Below are 22505 nucleotides of genomic sequence, written 5' to 3'. Positions count from 1 at the left end.
GTCATTTGTGTTTAAGCAAACTACCTTCATGCATGATTGGCACAGTAAAACCCTGAATCATTTTGTTCCCCAAGCTCTTCCTGACCCAGCCTCCCAGCCTCTGAGGGCCTGCGTGTTTCAGCCTTAGGAGAGTTCTCCTTCCAGCTCACATCCAATCCAGAGGTTCCCTCCAGGTGCCCCTGAATGGAGGCCATTCAACATTTATTTGTCCTCTTCAGAGAACAGGAAGTTTACTACCTGGATTTGAACTCTACTCGTTTGAAACTTTTCCCTCTATTGAACTACATCCTCCCTCCCGGTAGGCTCCTCTGATTGGTCCCAGAACCTCACAAAACAAGCCTGCCTTTATCTCCAACCTGCAGGTCTAAAGAGCTTTTAGATCTTCGGGGGAGGCATCCAATCCCATGGTCTGCCCCCAAGACAGTACCCAGCATCTGTGATGTCCTTCCCTGGCAGAATAGGCCTGCAAGTCCCCTGTTGATTCATCAAACCATGCGCATGCCCAGACTAAACAAAGTATCCATGAACAGATGGTCACGGCATGGGGGCAGCAAGGCCCAGACCTTTGAGGACAGATTATGCTAGTGACACTAGAAAACTTCCTGCAGCTTCAGGAGGGTGGATGGGGACAGAGAGAAGATGAGCCAGCCCTGATTGGAGGACCTAATTGGCTGCCCTCCCAAAAAGAGCCTGTGTGCCTGGAACAGTGCCTCCCACACTAATGTGTGTGCTAATCTCCTGGGGGTTTAATTCAGCAGGTCTGGCGTAGAACCTGAGATTCTGCATTTTTTCCAAGCTCCCAGAGGTATGCTGATACTTCAGGGGATACTTTGAGAAGCAGAGCCCTAGGGCAGTGGTATCATAATACCCAGGAGGAGCTTTAAAAATACAGAAAGTTTGGCCTACCCCAAAGTGACTGATTCAGTCTTCTGGTCCATTTATTAACAAGGTCTCAACCTAGACTGCACATTAGAATCATGTGAAGAGTTTTTAAAATGTTGCTTCTCAGGGTAGAGACTCACTTGTCTTTCTCTCTCTCTCCCTCTCTCTCTCCCTCTCTCTCTCCCTCTCTCTCTCTCTCTCTCTCTCTCTCTCTGTCTCTGTCTCTTGCTGCTTTAGTTTGAAAATCTGACCGGCCCAATTTGTTGTGGGAGCAGAGGTTCCCAGCCCTAGCTGCACATCACCTGGGAGAATAATAAAATGTCAGTGTCAGGTCACCTCCCTGCAGACCCACTGAATCAGAATTTCTAGGGGTTAGAGCCAAGAGATGAGCATTCCACAAAGCTCCCTAGATGATTCTGAGGTGAAGCCCCTGGTGTGGAGTCTGAGGGAAGAATATTCTGGGATTCCTGATACAGATACAGGTTACCACATGCTCTCCTAAACATTCAGGGACTTGAGTGTTTAACAAGTGCCATGGATGACTTATGAAATGGCAACTTTGGGAAACACTGGGGTAGAGGAAAGATCCCTGGATCAGAGTCAGAAAGACCGTGCTCCTGGTTCGAGACTTCTCACAGGTCACAGGCTCATTTCCTCATCTGTAGAATGGAGGTGATGGTAATTGCATGGGGCAGAGATGGGTAACTACCCCAGAGGTCTACATACGCAGTCTATAGGACAGTTTGTGTTGAAAACTGGCTGTCACAGGCTGTCACAGAGACTACATTTCCCAGCTCCCCTTTACATTTAGGTGAGGCGGCCACATGACTGAGTTCTGGCCAATGGAGCAAGGGCATAAGTGAGGAGGGCTGCTACCCATAAAAACCTCCCACAATGTCCTCTGCTCTCTCTCTCCACTGTCTGCCCATTGGATATTAAATGCCCACTGGATAGCAATGCCTGGGTGATCTTGGAAGCCACGTGGGAGGGTTAACAGAACTCTCTGCCCTTCTAACTTGCTGCTAATTGGACCTCATGTGAGTGAAAAATAAACTAGTGTGTAAAGTCACTGTGATTTGGCAATCTCTTAGAGTAGCTAGTGCTTTGTTAACTAACATACTGCCCCTAGGATTGTGGCAAAAATGATCTCATGCAGAGGCTGCAAACTGACAATGCGAGGGCTTGATCTAACCCACAAATATGTTTTGTTATTTCTGTGCCAGCCAGTGTTTTTGTTTTTGTTTTTTTCTCAACACATTTTAAAAGGAGAGATTTCATGTGATCATCTGGATCTCCAGGTTCCTGAAAACCTGGGATAGCTGGCAGCCATGTTGCAATCCACCGTGGGAGTAATCGGCTGGAACAAGGAGCAGCTGTGCACCAGGTGGAGCATGTGCCCTCCCAGCCCGCCATGTCTCCGCCACACCCTTAGGGCATTACTGGGGCCCTGGTAGCTTCCTGAGTCAGCAGGCCCTGATGTAATAGATGCAGATATTAGATGCATTCACTGTTAGGATTTTTTTTTAAGAAAAAAAATCTGTGTATTTATTTTGAGAGAGAGGGAGAGAGAGCATGTGCGCTTGAGTGGGGGAGGGGCGGAGAGAGAATCCCAAGTAGGCTCGGCACTGTCAGCCAAGGGCCCAACTCAGGGCTTGATCCCATGGACCGTGAGATCATGACCTGAGCCAAAATCAAGAGTCGATGCTTAACCGACTGAGCCACCCAGGCGCCCCCCACTGTTGGGATTTTTCACAGCACATTTCTTCAGGTGACTTCTAACTCCCAGGAAAACCATTCATCCTGCCCAAAACTTGGAAGCAAAATCTCCTGAGGGATCTTTACAGGCTGTAAGGATGTGCTCCACCCCCCTCCCACCCCACCCCGCCCATAGCCAGGGCCCTTTCAGCATCTGTTATATATGGAGGCAGGGGTGTGTGGAGAAAAGGGCTCAGGTATATCTGGGGATAGATCAGACAGACCTGGATCCCGACCCCAGCTCTGCTTCATCCTAGATGGTGACTGGGGTCAGGCAGTTCGTGTTTCCTGAACCTCTGTGATCCCATCTGTCAGGTGTGGACGTTAGAACTCTTCTCATAGGATTTCTGTAAAGTGTCTGGCTAAAGGACACTTAGACCATGTTAATTCCTTCTCCTTTCCCAGGCCTGGTTTGCCCCCAGGAGTGAGGGAGAAATCAAGCAGTATCTTTAGAAACAAACAAAAAAAAAAAAACCCAAAACCAACTTCAAATTATTTTTAAAAGATATAACTAAAGTTCCATTGTAGCTGTATTAGTCTGCTCGGGCTGCCACCAATTAGGGTGGCTTAAACAATAGAAGTGTACTTTCTCACAGTTCTGGAAGCTGGAGTCCAAGATCAAGGTCCCTGTAGAGTTGAATTCTACCTCTCTTCTGGCTTATAGACAGCCCCCTTCTCACTATGTCCTCACAGGGCCTTCCCTTGGTGCTTGCTTGAGGAGATTGTGATCCCTGGTGTCTCTTGCTCTTGTAAAGGATTGGGGCCCTACCCCTATGACCTCCTTTAGCCTTAATAAGCCCCTTCATCAACAAATACAGTCACATGGGGATTTTGTGGGGGGACAATTCAGTCCATATTAGAAGGAAGACTGGAAGATCCAACAAAGAAAAAAAGAAGTACGCGTGATCTCCTCTTGCCCGTCTCCACTCACTGTGATGTAAACCACTTTTACTGACTATCCTTCTATAATTTATATACTTTAAAATTTAATTGTATGTATTTTTTGGTAACCTGCTTTTTCTTCTTTTTGTATTTTAAATATTATAGTAAGCTAAACTAAATAGAGTTTTTAGAGTAGCTTATATAATTATAACCTGTTTTTAATTATAACCTTTAAGTTGTAACCTTCCTCATTTGGTAGATATAAATTATTCCATGGTATGAACATACTCTAAGTTATCTAATCCCCTATTGTGTGGACACTTAGAACTCCATTTTCTATGGACTTGGATGTTAGCTCTTGACCTGGGCTAATAACTTCATTCACCTGAGCATCAATGTCCCCATCTGTGTTATCAAGATAGTAACGATACCACCTCAACTGAGCTAATGACTAAAAAGTGCTTAGCCCAGTGTCTGGCACATGGAAAACCTTCAAAGCTGTCACTATAATAACATACATATTATAATACCAGTGGTAGACCCAAGTGAAAAAGTTCCGTCAGGCTCTCCATCTCGCTGTGCACTGAGTTCACATTCAATGGCAACCCCTTGATGGCTGAGTCCATCCCTAGTTCTCACGGAAGAAGGGCAGAAGCAATCCCATCACTGACAAGGAACAGCTAGTCTCCAGTGTGAATTCATACACTGGACTGTCAGTATATGTATTTCAGGGTTTTTCAGATTCCCGGCACCCAAACTGAATGTTATTTTCCTGATTCAAACTCTCCAGTGACTCCCCAGTGCCCTTAGCATGATGTGATAACTCCTAAATGTGGCTTACCAGGCCTGGCATGACTACTGAGCCTCAACTGTGACCCCTGTCTCCAGCCAGATGAACAGCCACGGGTCCCTGGAACACCCCACCCTCTCTCTCACCTCTGGGCTTTGTCCCTGCTCTTCTCTCTGCCTGGAACACGCATCCCTTTCCCCATCTTCTTGTATCTGGCTAATTCCTCCTCATTCTTAAATTCTCTACTTAGACGTCCTGAGTAGATGCTGATAGTGCCCTACCTGTGTCCCCTACTTTCACCATTTCTGTGCACACCAGCTGACCCCCAGCTGGCAGCACCCACATTTATGGTCTGAGGGCTTTTTTGTAGACCCGGGAACCCACTCTGCCGACTGCGGGGCAGGCCTGAAGTGCTGGGGAATTAACACTCCCTGCAAGGAACAGCCTTCTAACAACGGACTGGCAGGACTCGGTGTGTAAATACCCTGGCTCTCTTCCTCCTCGGGAGGGGCTTTACACCAGCCTCAGAGTTTCACTGCGGGATTAAGCTCCAGGCGCCCATGGTGCTAACTTGCTTGAACATATACCTTCCAAGGCCGCCTTTCTTGTCTGTGTCATCCTGCCATTGCCCTCCCAGAGTTTCCTTCTCCCAAATTAACTGCTTGTCCTTGCATTCTTGTCTCAGGATCTGCTTCAGAGAAACCCATACTGAGCGCCATGGCTCCTGAGAGCCTTCCTTGGCAAGTGGGGCAAGCAGATGTCCCTCCCTGACTCTACCACAGCCCCAGTCCTTACCTTAGCACAGCACTCGTCACATTGTGGTATAATTGCCCGGGTCCCCACAGAAACACAGACAATTCACTGGGACAAGTTAAAATGGATGGGGAACATTTGAAAAGATGGTCAACTTCACTTATGACTTAATGAAACTCAAAGAAAGAATGCCAGCCGATAAATACACATAGAAGGGCAAAGTTGAAAATGTTTTTACAGCCTCTGATAACTGATTCAGCCAAGGACCATCAATGGAGGAGAAACCAGATACCCATAAGGTCCTGGTGAGAAGAGGCAAAATGGGCATTTAAACATGGAGAGGGGTGGTTACCACTCAAATCCAACTTGGCGTCATTAATAGTGGGACAACAAGACATCGTGGAGCTCCTGCCACAAGGCAGAATGAAGCACATGGCACCACCCACGAAGGAACGATTAAATGTTTGCCCCCAAAATGCTTCACCCGAATCTAGTCTTCCCTTTAGACCCAAGTACTAGTTTATAGGAAATACAAGGGAGAGTATGACAAGTTAAAGGGCAGAACAGTGACCAATCAGACCCCCAAGTGGAACATTCTACAGGACACCCGGCCTAGTCTCTCTGCGAGTTAACACCGTGGGGAAAAAAAATAAAAAGAAACAAGAACCATTCTCCAAAAAGAGACTTGAGAAGTAACAACAGAATTCATGGCATGGTCCCTGACTGGATCCTGGTTCAAACAAACTATGAAGATCATTCTGGTACGACTGGAGAAATATGAGTATGAACTAGATATCAGGGCCTTATTGTGAATTTTTTTAATGTGAAAAATGTGTTGTTTATGTGAGAAAATGACCTATGCTAGATATAAAGTATGTAATACTGAAGTATTTCACCAATGAAGTATCATGATGCCTATAATTTGTTTCAAAATACTTCAAACCCTCCTCCCTTAATTAAACAAACATGGCAAACTTTAACCAATGATTGTATTCAGGTGATGGATATATGGGTGTTCATTGAGCTGTCTTGTTTGCTATGTCATATGTTTGAAAATTTTTTATAATAAAAACTCAAAAAGGAAAAGCAAATAAAAACCATGATACACCATTTTTTACCCAGAGATTCAAAAAGAAACAAAAAAGTTTAACAGTACACTGGGTTGGAAAAGTGCAGGGAAATGGCCTTTTTGTGGATTCTTAGTGGGGAGCGTAATATGGAATAGCCTCTCCCGAGGGAACTTTGACACAGGCAAATTCTTTTTTTTTTTTAATTTTTTATTGCTTTTTTAAAATGTTTATTTATTTTTGACAGAGAAGACAAAGCATGAGCGGGGAAGGGGCAGAGAGAGAGGGCAACACAGAATTCGAAGCAGGCTCCAGGCTCTGAGCTGTCAGCACAGAGCCCAACATGGGACTCGAACCCACAGACCGCGAGATCATGACCCGAGCCGAAGTCAGACACTTAACCAACTGAGCCACCCAGGTGCCCTAAGAGACAAATTCTTTGGTCTAGCAATTCCACTTATAGGAATTTGTATAAATTATACTCAAACATGTGCACAAATCTGTGTGAATAAGGATTTTTACTGCAGCATTGTTTTTTGTGTGTGTGGTTTTTATGTGTGTGTGTTTTGTAAGTTGGCTTTACCCCCAGCGCAGAGGCCAACTCAGGGCTTGAACTCTAGACCCTAAAGTCAGACCTGAGCTGAAACCAAGAGTCAGAGGCTTAACTGACTGAGCCCCCAGGTGTCCCTGCAACATTGTTTTTATAACAAAAGATTAAAACAGCACATGTGGCATAGGAGTTGTTACATTTATTATGGCGCGTTCATACAATGCAGACTGTTAGTATGGGCTAGATCTGTGTTGATAGGAAACGCTTTCCAGATATATTGCTAAGTGAAAAATGCAAAGAGCAGGTCAGTGTCTGTCTTATTTTTCACTGTATTTCTGATACCACTGAAGTGACTAGCACACAATGGGTGCACAATGACTATTTGTTGAGGGAAGGAATACACATTTGAGGTGTAACTGCTGTGGCATGGACACCTGTATGCATTCAGGTTGAAGACCCAGATAGGGACTGTGGGGCATCCCAGTAGGGTGGGGGCTCATGGCTCTGGTGGTATAAGAATTCACCCAAGGCAGAACAAAAGAGATAAAAGTTTATTGAATACACTGCGAGGCAGCACTTGTGAGACAGCAAAGGGGAGACTGCTGAGAGGTGGTGGCGAGGGGCTAAAGTTATAGGGTGGAGTAAAAGAGTTATGGGGATGTATGCAATTGTCCTTTTTGGGTAACCTTAGGAACTGTGCCTGGTTGCAGTTGGTCTCTTAGGGCCTATGGCTATTTCACAGTGGCTTGTTTAATGAACCTGTTTGCATCAGCTCAGTGGTCACTCTGGGCCCTTTTGCCTCGCTCTACATTCCATTGCTCTAGTCTGTTGCCTAAAAGCAGCCTCTACAGGGACCAGATTTTTCACCTTGATGGAATATCTAAGGTCTTACTTCCCTGAATTCAGACATTTGAAGTTTTCCTCAAGACACACCATATCCTTCTTTGTAAAACCAAATCATGAACAACAATATACTTTGAGGAAAAAGAGGGAATAAAAATTTCCTGAAAGGGTGACAAAGAAGTTGCCGAACCAGGAAGGCTAATGTGGCAACTGGGAGTTAATAGAAAATGTAGCTCCAAGCCTCCTGGCAGCCAAAGCAAAAAGGGAAACCCATGGACCACAGAACTTTTGTTGTCTGGTAGAAGGAAGGACACTGATCCCTCAAGAGCCATGCTCATCAATCTGAAAGGATGATGTGCTAAGGAGTCCTTGCTTGGTAGCATCACATGAGGGAGGGAAGGCAAATTGAGAAGCCTATCTCCCTGATGCATCTATTTGTTCAATGGTAAATAAATTAAAACAATATTTATATCAAGGGAAGCACGGGTATATTAGGGAACTTTATATGAAACTCCCATGAATATTAAGCATAAACTAAGTGACAGCAGGGCATTACAGGCTTTCTTGGGCTCCTGTAGTTGTGCCTCAGTCTCCTGGGTGAAGATGTGACCTTGGACCAATGACTTGACATTTCTGAGCCTCACCTTCCTCCTCTAGTAAAAATGATTATTGTGCAGATGAATGAGATGATGCGTATAAAGTGCTTGGGTTGATAAAAAGCTTGCTGTGCTGTTGTTTATATCATTATCATAGTATCATGACCTTATCACTAAGATCATATATTCTGGAGCCAGACAGGCTGGGTTCGAATCTCGGCTCCACCGCTTACTAGTTAGGGGACCTTGGACAAGGTCACTTAGCTTCTCTGTGCCTCAGTTTCCTCTTCTGTAAAACGAGGCTCATAGGATTATTGTGAGGACTCAGTGAGTTGATGGTTGTAAAGCCTGGGCACACGGCAAGTGCTATGTAAGCGTTTGCTCTATATTTCATAGTTTGTTCCCCTCTGCCCTTAGAGATCCTTCAGGAGAAATGCTAGGAAACAACAGCTCCAAAGAGAGAAAAGCTATTTCCAGACGCTGATTTATACAAGGAATGGGTCTCTATAACACCAGGTGTCCTAAGAGGTATTTGCTTCTTGGAAGACTGAGAATCAGAATGCGTTAACAATGGTGGAGTCTTGGCAGGTGGCTGGCCAGATATGAGCTATTTGGGGGACACGGCCCATTCTCCTGTGGCTCCTCCAACCCTTCCACGGAGCCTGACGGAGGGGACTGGTAGCTTTTCTAGCAGGGGCCAGGGGCGTCCCTAGGGGAGGAGGAGGGAAGGAGATCCCGGGATCCCCCGCGCCCCTCCCCCACTTGCCCAGCGAGTAATGACATTCACGGAGAGGGGAGGGAGGGAGCGAAGCAGAGGGGCAGGCTCGGCGAGGCCATGTGATGCTGGGCGAGAGAGAGCCGCCGCCGCGGAGCCTCCTTCTTTCCTCCCTCTGATTCCGGGCTGTCATGGCGACCCCCAACAACCTGACCCCCACCAACTGCAGCTGGTGGCCCATCTCGGCGCTGGAGAGCGATGCGGCCAAGCCGGTGGAGGCCCCCGACGCGCCCGAGGCGGCCAGCCCCGCCCATTGGCCCAAGGAGAGCCTGGTTCTGTACCACTGGACCCAGTCCTTCAGCTCTCAGAAGGTAGAGCCCAAGGGAGCAGGGGAGCCGGATGCACCCAGTAGCGAGGAGGCTTGGGGGAGGGGATTCAGGAGGAGGAAGGGGTCCGAGGACCTGGTGAGAGGCTGGAGGGTGGGATGTGGGGGTTCGGGGACCCGGAGGATGGAGGATGCTGGGCCGCTCTCCAGGGAGGTGACTGGCGCTGTCTTGGGCCCCAGGAGCACCGTCCCCAATTCTGGGAACATCCATTCTGCCTCTTTCCCTCCCAGAAAGACCTGGTCTGTTGGAGGGCTGAGAAGAGAGACAAAGGCAAGGGGAAGGGAATGGGCACTGCTGGGAAGGCGGCCTGTTGGAGGGGGCGGCTGCTGCGGGAAGGGAGGAGGAGCGCTTCCTGGGATCCAGCCTCCAGCCCCGGTAGCCCGGTTGTGGGCCTCCCTCCACGCTGCTGTCCTGGATACGACAGGCCCTCCAGATCACAGCTTCTGCCCAGCTGGGAGCCTTCCTCTGGCTGGGGCTTGAAGGGTCTGTCCCTGGTCCTCTCCCGCACCCCCACTTATCTTGAGCTGAGAAAGGAGTTAACCCATCTCCTAAGGCAAGCTCAGTTCGGCCCCTAAAATCTGTTTTGCTCTTAAAGACAGAGAGGGCCCCTCAGCGCCTTCGCAGACCCAGTTGAGCTGGGTCGCAGTTGGGAATCCAGCCTGATGCTGAGTTATCAGGGTTCCCGCTTCCTGGGGGCGAGGGCCAGGCACAGCGCCTGTGACAGGGGCGCCTCTAGGGGCGCAATCTCCCACCCTAGGCGGCTGTCCGTCAGTGGGGCACGAATTCAGCACCATGGCCAGGGCCCAACAACGTGTGCTGCTGGGTTCCAAGTGGCACCCATTGTCAGACCCTGGGATTCCTCTTCTCCCTGGGAGATCCTTTTGTTCCATTCACTCATTTTCCAGATAGAGAAACAGGTTCCGTAAGGAGAAAGGGCCTTGGAGCCAAAAGACTTGGGTTTGAGTCTTGGTCCAGGCTCAGTTCATCATCTGGAAAATGAATAACAATAATTATAATAATAGCAGCTACTTCTAATTCCCAGCCCTTCTCAGAGTTGCTGAGAGAGTTGTTGAAAAGGCAGTATAACTTCGTGTTCTAGACTGGCAGTACTCAAACTTGAGCATACATTGGAATCACTGCATGGTCCTGGTTAAAACACAGACTGCTGGGTCCCACCCCAGATGTTCTGATTCAGCAAGTCTAGAGTGGGGCTCAAGATGCTGCATATGTCCAGCCAGCTACCAGTGATGCTGATAAAGCTGGTCCACTGATCCCCCTTTGAGTAGCTCCAGTTTAGAGTATAGGCTGAGGCCAGACAGTCTCCAGTGGAAGAGCCATCCTCCCCAGTAATTCACTGTAAAACTTTAGACAGGTCGCCTTGCCACTCCAAAGCCTCAGTTTTATAATCTGTAAAATGGAGCTAATGGCAGTACCTTTCTCAGAGGGCTATTTTGAGGGTGAAATAAGGTGACACAAAAGAAGTGCTGATGGCAGTGCCTGGCACAGGGTCAAGTTTCTGATCATTATAGGTGTGATATCACCACAGTGCTAGGTGAAGGAGGGGTCAAGTTAACCAGGGCCACTCTAGGACTCATCCGTAAATTTTACAAATGCCTGCTGAGCACCTACTGCATGCCAGGCTCCGTGCAAGTTGCTGGAGTTTGGAGATGTATCGGACTGACGTCCAGATTTCAGAATACCTTCCTATCCAGAACCTCAGGATCCAGACCCCAGTGATTGGGACTGGACAGGGGACAGAGGGATGGTACCTTCCATTACCATTCCCAAAGGGAGCTTCCTGCTCCTCCCCTTGCCCCCATGGAAGATTTCCTATTCAGCCTGCACTCAGGGCTCAGGTAGCCCCTTATTCAGGCATGGGACTGCTCACTGCAACCTCATTTGTGACCAGGCCAGCCTGGGAATCCTCCTGCCTCCCCGTCCATGGACTTCACGTTGCCTGGGGGCCTGTGGTGGGCTCTAGAGACAGTGTGTCCGGTGGAAAGGGCATGGGCTCTGCAGTCAGATGGTCTTGGATTCCATTCTCATCTTGAGTGCTTACTGGCTGTTTGACCTTGGACAAGTCACTTAACCCCTCTGTGCCTCAATATCCTCATCTGTCAAAAGGGACTTTTGCATCCAACCCTGCAGAATTCCTGAGGGTTTGAGAGGAACATGGACATATGTTAAGTGTCTGGCACATAGTAGGAGTTTAGCAGGTGAGTTTCCTTCCTTTCAGTCCCAAAGGGCCCTGCCTGCATTCGGGGAGCAGTTCCCCTTTGTGGAGCATCTGAGAAGCCTGTCCTTAATGGTACATGAATAGCAGAAAATAGCCTACCCCCAAGAATGGTGGTGGCTCCATGGGACATCTGGGGACTATTCCAGAGCTAGAGGGCAGCAGGACAGTGAGGGGAGCCAGAGCCCAGACTCTGGGGCCAGACAGCCCAGGGTTCAGTCTCAACTCTGCCACTGACCAACTGAGTAATTCTGGGTAGGTTGCTCAGCCTCTCATGCCTCAGGCATCACGTCTGTAAATTGAGAAAAATAACAGCACCTCCGGGATAGGGCTGTTGTGAGGATTCAGCAAATGTATCCATTAAGTCACCTAGAGCAGCACCTGACACACAGAAAGTGCCCAGTAAGCGCACTTACATTTACTAGACAGGAGAGCAAATCCTGACTGTGCCACTTCCCACTGCGTGACTGTGCACGTGTCTTCACTTCTGTAAGTCTCCGCTTCCTCCTGTGTTCAGGAGGAACGGTTCCTACCTCAGAGGGCTGTGAAGACTGAGATCATGCATGGTCACACACTTCGCACAATGCCTTAAAAATGACACGCTAACAGTGAACTTTCAGGCACCATCATAAGTGATCATTTGAGGCCACAGGGTTCAAAGGGGGTTCTAAATGCAAAGTGTAGATGTTAGCTTGCTTCTGAGGCTGTTTCTGGCCCCCCCCCCCGCCACCTTCTCCTTGGCTTGGGGGGGTGGGGAGGGGGCAGAAGGGTGAGACTGGAAGGGGCAAGAGTCAAGACACCAGCATCCAGTGCTGGCATTCTCATTCACTAGCTTGTGGCCTCAGGTAGTTCCTGATCCTCTTTGCTCCTCAGTTTCTTCCACATGAAAATGGACTACACGTTGATACAACTTGAATTCCTCCCTCCCCAGGAGGGAAGAATTACCCTGTCTCTGTGTGTCCCCATCCCTTTGAGCATCTTTCTGTCCTCACACCAGGCAGTTTTTCAAAAACCAAGATTGCTATTTACTGGCTGTGTGACTTGGGACAACTTAGCGCTGTCTCTGTGGCTATTTCCTCTTTTATAAAACGGGCATGATACTAGTACCTACCTCATTAGGCTTTTTGTGAGGATTAACTTAATTAATACACATAAATGTCTTAGAGTAGCGCCTGGTACAGAGAAAGCCCTTTTTGGGAGTTAGCTATATTGTTGTGATTTCCACCCAGGTGAGCCTCTGAGAGCCGTCCTTGGCTTCCTGCAACAAGCTTGGTTCAAGTTTCCCTTATTCCATCCTCTCAGGGTCTGCCCTTTTCTTGGAGGTACCTTTGGGGAGAACCTGGCCCAGCCTTCTGCCCCCAGGAGTGAGAGGCCCAGGTCAGGGTCCTGTCAGAAGACAGTCCTGACACCCAAGACTGAACAGGTCTTCCAGAGGCCCCTCTCAGACATGGCAGGAGGAAGTGAGAATGGAGGGTGATCTCTACCTCCTACCCGGGCCTTGCCTTTCAAGCTCTTGGGCACTGGCTCCTAGCCCGGTCCACGCTGCCCTTGACAATTTGCCCCACCCCCACCCCCAGAGGCTCACAGGTGGCAACCGCAGACCTCCCCATTCTTCCCAGAAGCCTGCAGTGGCTCGCCAGGGGCCTCCAGGAAAGAGCCAGAATCCTCGTCATGGCCTCAGGCTCTACCTCAGGATCCTAACCTTCCTTGGGTCGCAGACCCCTTCATCAATAGAGGGGAGCCTGTGAACCTTTCTCAGAATAATGCTTTTAATGAAATAAAGTAAAATACATAACATTACTAGAAGGGAAGCCAATCGAAGTATAGCTGTTGACATCCTTATAAAACAAATTCATTATGTAATAATATATGTTTCTGTATTAACCCATTCTATAACCTTACCTGGTGGCAGGACTGATCACTGTAGTGTCGAAGCCGTGATGAGTGTAACTGTAGCAATGTGAAATGATGAAAGTATCTGATGTCTTGTGGTGACAATATTTCAGGCACTGCGAACACTACCATGCTTTGTCGCCCACGCTCATAATTGAAGAAAATGATAACTGTCAGTATGAGATTATTGAAAGTAAACATGTGATTTCCCCATCTTAGTTCAAGGAGCCACGGAATTTATCCACGGAATCTGGGGTCTTGATTAAAATGCCCTGTGCAGGGCCTCATCCCCTCTCATCTCCCCGCCCACCCTGTTCCAGCCACACCGGCCTCCTCATTGTGTTTCAAACATGCCAGACACGCTCCTGCCTCAGGACTTTTGTGCTGACTGTTCCCTCTGCCTGGAACTCTTTTCCTCAGATCCCTGTGTGGACCCCTCCTTCACCTTTATTAATTAAAAAAAAAAAAAAAAAAAAGGATGTTTGAGATAAATACACTGAAGCTCAGAGACTCTTAAGTGTCTTTTACAAAGTCATACAACAACTAAATGGTTGGGCACAGACTCCAAGCCAGCCCATTGCAATTGCCTGGTGAGGAGGGACAGTCCCGACTCTGAAGCACCAGTGAGCTAATTCCATGCACCCGCGGAGAAGATGGTTTGCCCAGGGGTGGCTGATGTCTGGTCACACTGAGTGGTGACCACCAAGGCTGGTCCAGCCTCCAGGATGCAGAGAGGCAGATGGCCTTGGTGACTGCATGCCCTTCCCCTGGACCTGGCTTCCTCCCACACTCCCCTCCCCCGCAGGATGGCACACGGTTCTGGCCTGCAGCTCCGCTAAAGGAGAAAGTCTCCTTGGCCGCCTGCCGACCTGACCCTGAGGCAGCTCCAAGCAAAACTCTTACATCTCTAAAGATAGTCCCCTCCCCAGGCACTAGCCCCATCTGGCACCCTCACTAGAGTTCCAGGGCAGGACCTGGGAGTGGTCCCTGGGAGCAGGTGTCCTGCCAGGATGCAAGGCCAAATGTCCGGACCTGTCAAGGACAGGGGCCTGGTTTGGTTTCTGTTTCCATCCATTCAGCGGTCCCAGCTTGGCCTGGAGGCTGGATGGCTGGGCAGAGCGCGATGGTTCAGGGCCAAGGATGCCAGGATGGGCCGGAGGAAGGGAATGGGCAGTTCCGCTCCAGCCAAACTCCAGCCTTGATGGCTCTGGGGCTCCTCCTGGGCTCAGGCAGGAGAATATACACATGCACACTCACCTACACATACACACAAGGACACACACTCACACTTGCATATGCACACTCATATCCACACTAATGCACACGCACTCACACAATGCTTTAATACTCACTCAGACACTCATCCATACACACCCGCACTCATGAACACATGCACACACACACACACACACACACACACACTTGCACACTCATGCAGTTGCTACTCACGTTCAGGCTCACGCATGTATACACTCACACACCCAGACCCAACAGATGCCACCCCCGGTGCTCTCTCTCTGCCACAACTCCTCCGCCTCTCTTAGAATCAGCCATTCCTCCCACTGTCTCCTGCGTGGTCCGAATGTAGCGTCAGCTGGCAGCAAGGCGCTCCTCCAACGTGGAGTCCAGCCCTCATTCTACTCATGATTAAAAGGAGGCTCGGGAAGGGGCAGTGACACTCTAAGGTCACATAATAGCATTGCTGTGGCAGAGCCAGGGTGAGGACCTCCCAGCCCCATCTGTAGGACCTGCTTTTGGCTAATGGAGCAAACGAATCTGTGAATGAGCACTGGGGGTTCAGGGGCTAATTACTTCTTCCTCCCCACATGGAAAGAGGTGTTCATGTTAGCTTTGAGGGTTGGGCATGAAGTACTCTAGGACACCAATCATGATGGTGAGTGTGTGTGTGTGTGTGTGTGTGTGTGTGTGTGTGTAATAATGATGGTAGAATCCATGTATTAACCTCCCGTGCTGGGACGTTATCCATATGATCCCATCTCAACCTCATGTCAAGCTTGAAGGAGTGGATTACATTCCTCATCTTTAGAACCTAAGATTAGAGAAGTCAAGTAACTCATCCAAGATCACACAGCAAATAAACAGCAGAGCCAGGCTTCAAGTCTAGATCTGTCTGCTTCCAGAACCTGATCTCATGCAAGTAGCTAAGACACAATATGCCTATGGGGTGCCAGGCACTGTTCTGTAGGGACTAATGTATCTAATCCTCACGGCAGCCCTCTGCGGGAACTGCTAGTGGGACTCTCATTGGACAGATGAGGAAACTGAGGCACACAGATGTAAAGCCAAGTCACCCAGCAAGTAGGTGCCAGAGCTGGGATTTGAACTGACAGTCTGGCACCGAGTCCAAGGTCCGACTATGACACCATGCTGACCCTTCTGAGTGCTTAACTCCTGGCATCTGGGAGGGAGGCTGTGGACATCCAGTCCCAAGAGCTACCGACCGAGTGTGTATGGGGACACTGATGCTCAAGGAGAACCACTTTTGCTAGGCTCAGGGATGCCCTCCCTTCCCCCTGCCCTGGAGCCTTTGGTAGAGTCGCTTGCCATCTTTTTGCTGGGGAATTTGGACAAAAGTCATCTTTCTGAGTCTCAGTCCACAAGCAGGGGACAGTTGGACCAAGTGATCTCTAATTATCTTCCAACTCAGAAATGTTGGGCTGGGTTAGGAGCAGGCCCCAGCCTCAAGGCTCTCCATTAACTTCTACCAGCTCAAATATTCATCTGGGACCCCCTAGAGACATAGGGAAAGACTAAGGAGGGGGCAGGCCCAGGACTCCCTGAAGGTGCCCGCAGGAGTCAGGACCCACTGTTTCCGGTTTCAGGTCTACTGCTAAATTGCTGTGTGACTTTGGGTAAGTTACTTGCCCTCTCTGGGCTTTGGTTTTCTCATCAAGAAAAACAGGGAGATAGCCTCTGTTCTACCCTCTTTTGGGAAGCTGTTGTGAACAACAACCAGATGGGAAAGTGTCTGGGGGCAATAAAAGGCTCAGCTGATGTTGGCAAATTATTTTCCACCTTGCTTTGTTTCCTAAATAATTTGAGAAATATTGCTATCGATCATGTTGATGATAAGAATTCCTATGAATTTCCTGGCCAGATGTACCCCTGGAGGCCAAGCTGAGTGTCCAGTCATAATAGTGAAACCATGACTTGAGTGCCATCTATGTGCCAGACACTGGGGTGGTACTATTAATACTTCCGTTTTGCAAATAAGGAAACTGAGGCTCAGGAAGTTTAAGGAATCTGCCCAAACACACACAGCAGAGCCAGGAATCCTATCCCAGGTATGTCCAGCTGTGAAACCCAGTCCCATAACTATGAGGGAGCCCTGCCCCTTGGCCCCAGATAGGGCTGTGTTCTTCCCACCAAGAGGCGCCAGGGCCCTGGGAGAGTCCACCTGCCCAAAGAATGAGCAGGAAGCAACAGTGCCCCCTCCTGTGTGTGACCTCTGACCTCCCTTCCCACATGCCCCACCCCACCTGGGCAGAGTGTCCCCCGTGCGTCCGCCCGCCTTCCCCGCTCTGACCCTGGCGCCTGCAGGTGCGGCTGGTGATTGCCGAGAAGGGCCTGGCGTGTGAGGAGAGGGACGTGAGCCTGCCGCAGAGTGAGCACAAGGAGCCGTGGTTCATGCGGCTCAACCTGGGGGAGGAGGTGCCCGTCATTATCCACCGGGACAACATCATCAGTGACTATGACCAGATCATCGACTACGTGGAGCGGACCTTCACAGGAGGTACGGCCGCCACACCCACAGGGGCTCAGCCACAGACCCCAGGGACCCCACAGAACCTTGGGGAGCCTGAGGAAGCTCACTGGGACTGTGGACAAGGCCCAGTCTCCCCCAAAAGGAACAGCGGGATGGCAGACAGGGCTCAGATGCCCACCGCCCCCAGGGACCACAGGGCCACAGGTATGGCCACGATCCTTGGGATGCTACAAACCCTATCCCCAGGACTCCAGGGAAAGGGCTGGCCCAGACATGGCCCTAGGAGCAAAGGGGCTACAACCTCCATCCCCAGGAGCTCTGGAGTCAGAAGCATGGCCATAGGCCCTCCGAGCCCCCGGGCAGGAGCTGGACCCAGACCATCCTAGCCACCAGGAGGGGCTCAGGTCTTCTGGGGATGCCAGGGCACAGGCAGGGCCCAGCTCTCTGAATCCCTATAAGCATAGTTAGGGCCATGGACTCCCCAGGAACCCCATAGACCTGGCCCCAGGTACCCCGGAACACTGCAGATGTGAGCAGGGCCCAGACACCCTGGAACACCACAGGACCCTATGTCCTCTCCTGCCCTCCAGCCTTCTTCAGGTTCAGAAGCCCACTGCCTATAGCAGGTGCTGCAGACCACAGCTGAGAGGGGTCCAGGGCCCAGACATGCACTGTGGAGAAAGAATACGAATTAGTTGCCAACAATGAAGAATTAAGGAGAGTTCAGTTTTAAACATCCAGGTTTCTGGCTTCTCTTGAAGCCTGCCAACACTGGGCCTAGACTCCCATCGGGCAGCCCCTCAGCAGACAGCTTGGCAGGACTCCAGGGAGGTGAGGTAGGCAGGCAAGACCACTAGGATCCCCTTGTCAACCGGGGGGAAATTTTATCTCAAGAGCCCGAGGAAAGGGGTGGCACCTGGGCCACGACGATTGGGGTCCCAGCACACCGGGGTTGAAGGACAGGGTGCCAGAGCCCGGTCTGTCTGAATGAGAGGGGTAGGGGGCCGGGGCAGGACCCGTTGCCCCCCAGCCCAGCCCCGGCTGTGCCCCACAGAGCACGTGGTGGCCCTGATGCCTGAGGCGGGCAGCCCACAGCACGCGAGGGTCCTGCAGTACCGGGAGCTACTGGACGCGCTGCCCATGGACGCCTACACGCACGGCTGCATCCTACACCCCGAGCTCACCACGGACTCCATGATCCCCAAGTACGCCACGGCTGAGATCCGCAGTGAGTGCCATGGGTGACCCCTCAACGGGAGTCCTTCCCCTCCTCCACATCTTCTCCCCACTGTGTGTCTGTAACTCCCCCTCTTCCTCTTATCCTTCCTGGTCTCCCTCTTCCCGTCCCTGCCTCTGTCTCCACCCCCTTTCTCTCTGTCTCTGTTCATCTCTCTGGCCCTCGCCCTGGGTGTCTCGTGCTCCATCCTCTGTCTCTCTCCCTTCCTCCCTCCTGCTTGCCTTCTCTCCACCACTCTCCCTGGCACTCCATCTCATTTACCCACTTTCAAACCAAAACGTCTCTCCCTCCCTGGCCGTCTCATTCCCCTCTCCTGCCCCTCCTCTTATCCTGCCATCCCGTACAGAGGCTGTGGGCTGTCTGCCTTCCCAGAGGCTTGTCTTGTCCGTGGAAAGCTGGAGCACGTTTGTACTGGAAGAGTCCCAGCCCCAGACACCTGGGGTCAGGGCCCAAGGAGGTCAGGACTAGAGCTGGTGATCCAGGGCAATGAGCGACTTCAGGGTTGGTGTCACCAAGGAAGGCTGCCCAGATATGTAAGGCCCCTGTGAGGTCTCTTGTTTCTGATTGAAGCATCACCCACGTCCTGTCCTAGCTGCTAGTCTGGACATGCCCATAGCCTGGTTCATCTTTTTGTTTCTAGTGCCTGGTCAATGGGGGTTAGATTAAATCAGATTATCCATCAACAGTTATTTACAGACTTTGGTCCAGGCCCTGTGCAGACACCATGGGATCCTATAGACAGATGAAGTGTGATGATTCTAAGTAGATACTAGGTACTTAGTTAATGGTCACTTCCTCTCAAAGGCGTGAGCTGTTGTTTAAAGTGGGAAGGGGCAGGTTGTGGAACTTGATCTTGTCCCTTTAGAGTACCCTTGAATAAGACCTGGAATCTATCAATATCATCTTGTCTCCATTCAGTCAACACTTATGAGGTCTCCTACGACCCAGGCGCTGGGCAGGGGTCTGGGGACCGATGGGGACAGTCACAGCTTCTACCCTCCCAGGGTCACAGTTCCATCACAGATAAGCAGAAAGACAAGTGGCCAGGTAATTGCAGTGTGGGACTAAACACATTTGAACAACTTCTCAGGAGGACAGTCTGGCACCCTATATCAAACACAAAAAGGCCCACACCGTGGAGATTATCCTGCAGTTACGATTGGACGTGTGCACCAAGAATCACCATTGCAGCATAGGTGGTAATAGCAAGAAGTTGGAAATAACTCAGCAGTGCATGAGTTGGGAACTGGGCAAAATATTCTAGTATTCCCACAATAGAATACTGTACAGCTGTTTAAAAAAATGAGTATAAGTGATGCTCCCTAAGATATGTTAGGAAGTAAGAATAAAGGAAGGCAAAACAAATGCATCTAGTGTGCTATCATTACTATATTTAAAAGGGTGTTAAATGGATACCCAGGTGCTTGCAAACACAAAGATACACGAGAAGCTGCCAATAGGGTTTGCTTTCAGGAAGCAGAACTAAGAGACCACAGACTGAGGGGGGAGAGATTTACTTTTCACTGCACATTCTTTAATATTTGAATTTTTAAATTTTTTTAATGTTTATTTATTTTTGACAGAGAGAGAGAGAGAGAGAATGAGTGAGGGAGGGGTAGAGAGAGAGGGAGACACAGAATCCAAAGCAGGCTCCAGGCTCTGAGCTGTCAGCACAGAGCCCGACGCAGGGCTCAGACTCAAACCACAAGATCATGAACTGAGCCGAAGTCGGATGCTCAACCGACTGAGCCACCCAGGCGCCCCTAATATTTGAAGTTTTAAACAGGTATACATGTATAACCTGTTCAAAAACTAATTGGTTAAAAATTTTTTAACCAAAACCAATCAGTGTTATGGTAAAGGAAGCATGGAGGCTATGGGAAGATGCCCATTCCAGCCTCTGGGGGCCTGGAGGGCTTCTGAAATGCAGCAACATCCAAGGATGACCAGGAGGTAGGAGGGGAGGGAGAACCCTTTCATTGAGGGGGAAGAGAGGGTGTAGTGTGTTCAGGGAACTGAAGGAAGTTCAATGTGGATGAAGTGTAGTCCGAGGCAGGTATGAGTGGCCATGCTGTGAGTCTGGGGAGTAGGCCTGACAGATTTGGAATTTTGCCCAAAGAGCAGTGGAGAGACAGGGATGGACAGTGACATGATCTGATGTGCATTTTACAAAGTTCCCTCACTGAGTTAGGAGGTCCTGGCTGTCATTTAGGTGAGCAATGACGGTGGCCAGGACTGGATGGAGGCAGTCCCTAAATGCTTCTGGGGACTGGAGGCACTTCCTCATTCCACCCTGAGTCATTTAAAGGAGCCTAGAAGGCAGTGAGGGGTCCAGAGAAGGCCTACCCTGCTCCTTCCTTTGAGAAGAGACAAGAACTCAGGGCCCCAGCCCAGCTGGGAGAGGAGAGGGATCAAACAGAATGTAGCAGTCATCCTGCAGTGACCCCTCCAATCAGTCCAAGGTCTTTCCTTGGCTTGGGTTGCCCTTCTAGAGTCTAAAGAGAGCCACGTGTACACCCCTGGATGACTGGCAAGAGATAAAATGCTATACTTGACCTTCACGTTCATAAAATATCAATGAGATTTAATATAGCCCCAAAGCTGGAAGGTCTGGGAGCGTATTTACTGGTTTTTCTAGCAGGCCAGGAGATAGGGTGGTAGATGGTAAGACGTCAGAGGGCAGTAGCTGAATACCTGCAGTCACTCATTCACTCACTCATTTTATTCATTCTATTCTATTCATTCATTCATTCATTCATTCAACACTCACTAAGCTCTTGTTCTGTGCCAGGCCTGTACTGTGTTTTAAGGAAACAGGTGAATCTGACATAGCCACTGGTATCCAGAAACTCAAATTCTAGTGGGAGACATATACATTCAGAGAGAAGTACATCAGAATCTCTGTGGATAGCATTACAGGGTGTGAACTGCGCAAGACCAGGGGGCACTTTTCGCACAGATTGGAATGTGAACGGATTGATGCAATGGCATCTCTGATTACTATATTTGCATTTTTTGGCAGAAATCTGCACCATGGGCACTGAAGGACAAAGGCATTGGATGGTCAGACCTCTCAAAGGATCAGGATGGGATTTTTGGAGGAGGTGATCTTGTGCTGGATCTAGAAGGGGATTTTCAGGAATACAGGAGAAAGCTATTCCAGAAGGTAGAAGTAGTGTGAGCAGAGGCCCTGAGGTTTGGAATGGTCTGGCACATTCAGGCCAAGCATTTGGGTGGATGAAATGTTTCCTCAGTGAAAGGTGGAGTTGGTGAGAAGAGAGGAGAGGGATCCTGCTGGTCTTTTAAGGCACGTTGAAGAGTTTGGAGGTTATCCGAGGTCAGTGAGGAGCCAGAGTGGGTTTTAAGCAGGGAATGGCACGGACAAGTGTGTATTTGAGGAAGACCTCTTCAGTGTGAGTGGGAAGAAGGGCACCGAGTGGAGAGAATGCCAGTGCCTGGGGCCAGGTCAGAATCATCCAGTCTGAACTAAGGGAGTCAGAGGGTTGAAAAGGAGATGTTAAGTATGGGAAAGAATAAGAAGGAGGAATCAATAGGACATGGGACTGATTTTGTTCAGGGAGGAGGTGAAGGAGGAATTAAAGGCAACCCCCAGGCATCTGGCTTAACTTGGTGTGGGGGAGGGGTGCTGCAGTTAGGGGAGAATGCAGGCGAGGAGCAGGGGGAGCAGGGAAGATGGTGAGGTCTGTTGGGTGAGGTTCAAGGAGCCTAAGAGATGGCTAAGTGGAGTTGGGGCCCAAGGGAAAGGACCAGGCAGGACTGGGGCACCACTGTCCACCTGACTCACCACACCCCAGACTCACTGGCCAAGAATTCTGGAGAAACCCCACCCCAATCACAGAACAGACCCTAGGATCTTATCCTGCTTATCGTTTACTAGTGTGGGATATTTAGCCTCTCCGAACCCATTTCCTTAACCACAAGAAAGAGTAGGGGGTGGCATGCACTGAAGCATGAGTCTGTCCAGGTTTATAACCTATCTATTTCTGGCAAGCTCCCACTCATTCCCGAGTAGTCCCCTCCTCAGTGGGGTTTCTTGATGCCTTGTGCCCCAGGCAGGTGGCCCTCTATCCCACAGCATTCTGTTCACCCTTCATTGCAGATTGATGGTGCTGTATCCTAGAGATTTCTTTGTGTGTCTGTCTCTCCCACTAGCCTGAGCCTAGGGCAGGATGGCA

The 22505-nt window shown here is 49.8% G+C and overlaps 1 protein-coding gene across 3 annotated transcripts in view; it reads left to right on the top strand.

Annotated features, from left to right (window-relative positions):
* Window positions 1-22505, top strand: part of GDAP1L1 (ganglioside induced differentiation associated protein 1 like 1) — a 51276-nt gene that overhangs the window by 14762 nt on the left and 14009 nt on the right. For 2 of the 3 annotated variants that reach the window (XR_006200402.1, XM_042930905.1), the window contains exons 1-3: window positions 9025-9204; window positions 16907-17099; window positions 18127-18300. Coding sequence is in view for 1 of the 3 variants with exons in the window: in XM_042930905.1 (XP_042786839.1) it covers window positions 9025-9204; window positions 16907-17099; window positions 18127-18300 (547 nt within the window). In the remaining 2 variants the exon portion in view is untranslated. Of the gene's footprint in view, window positions 1-9024; window positions 9205-16906; window positions 17100-18126; window positions 18301-22505 lie in introns of those variants that run through there. The other variant, XR_006200403.1, reaches the window with a different exon arrangement.

This window comes from Panthera leo, chromosome A3 (assembly GCF_018350215.1).
Source record: "Panthera leo isolate Ple1 chromosome A3, P.leo_Ple1_pat1.1, whole genome shotgun sequence".
NCBI classification, from domain to species: Eukaryota; Metazoa; Chordata; class Mammalia; order Carnivora; family Felidae; genus Panthera; species Panthera leo.
The sequence above is the reverse complement of the archived record's forward strand: the minus strand, read 5'-3'. Positions and strand labels throughout refer to the sequence as shown.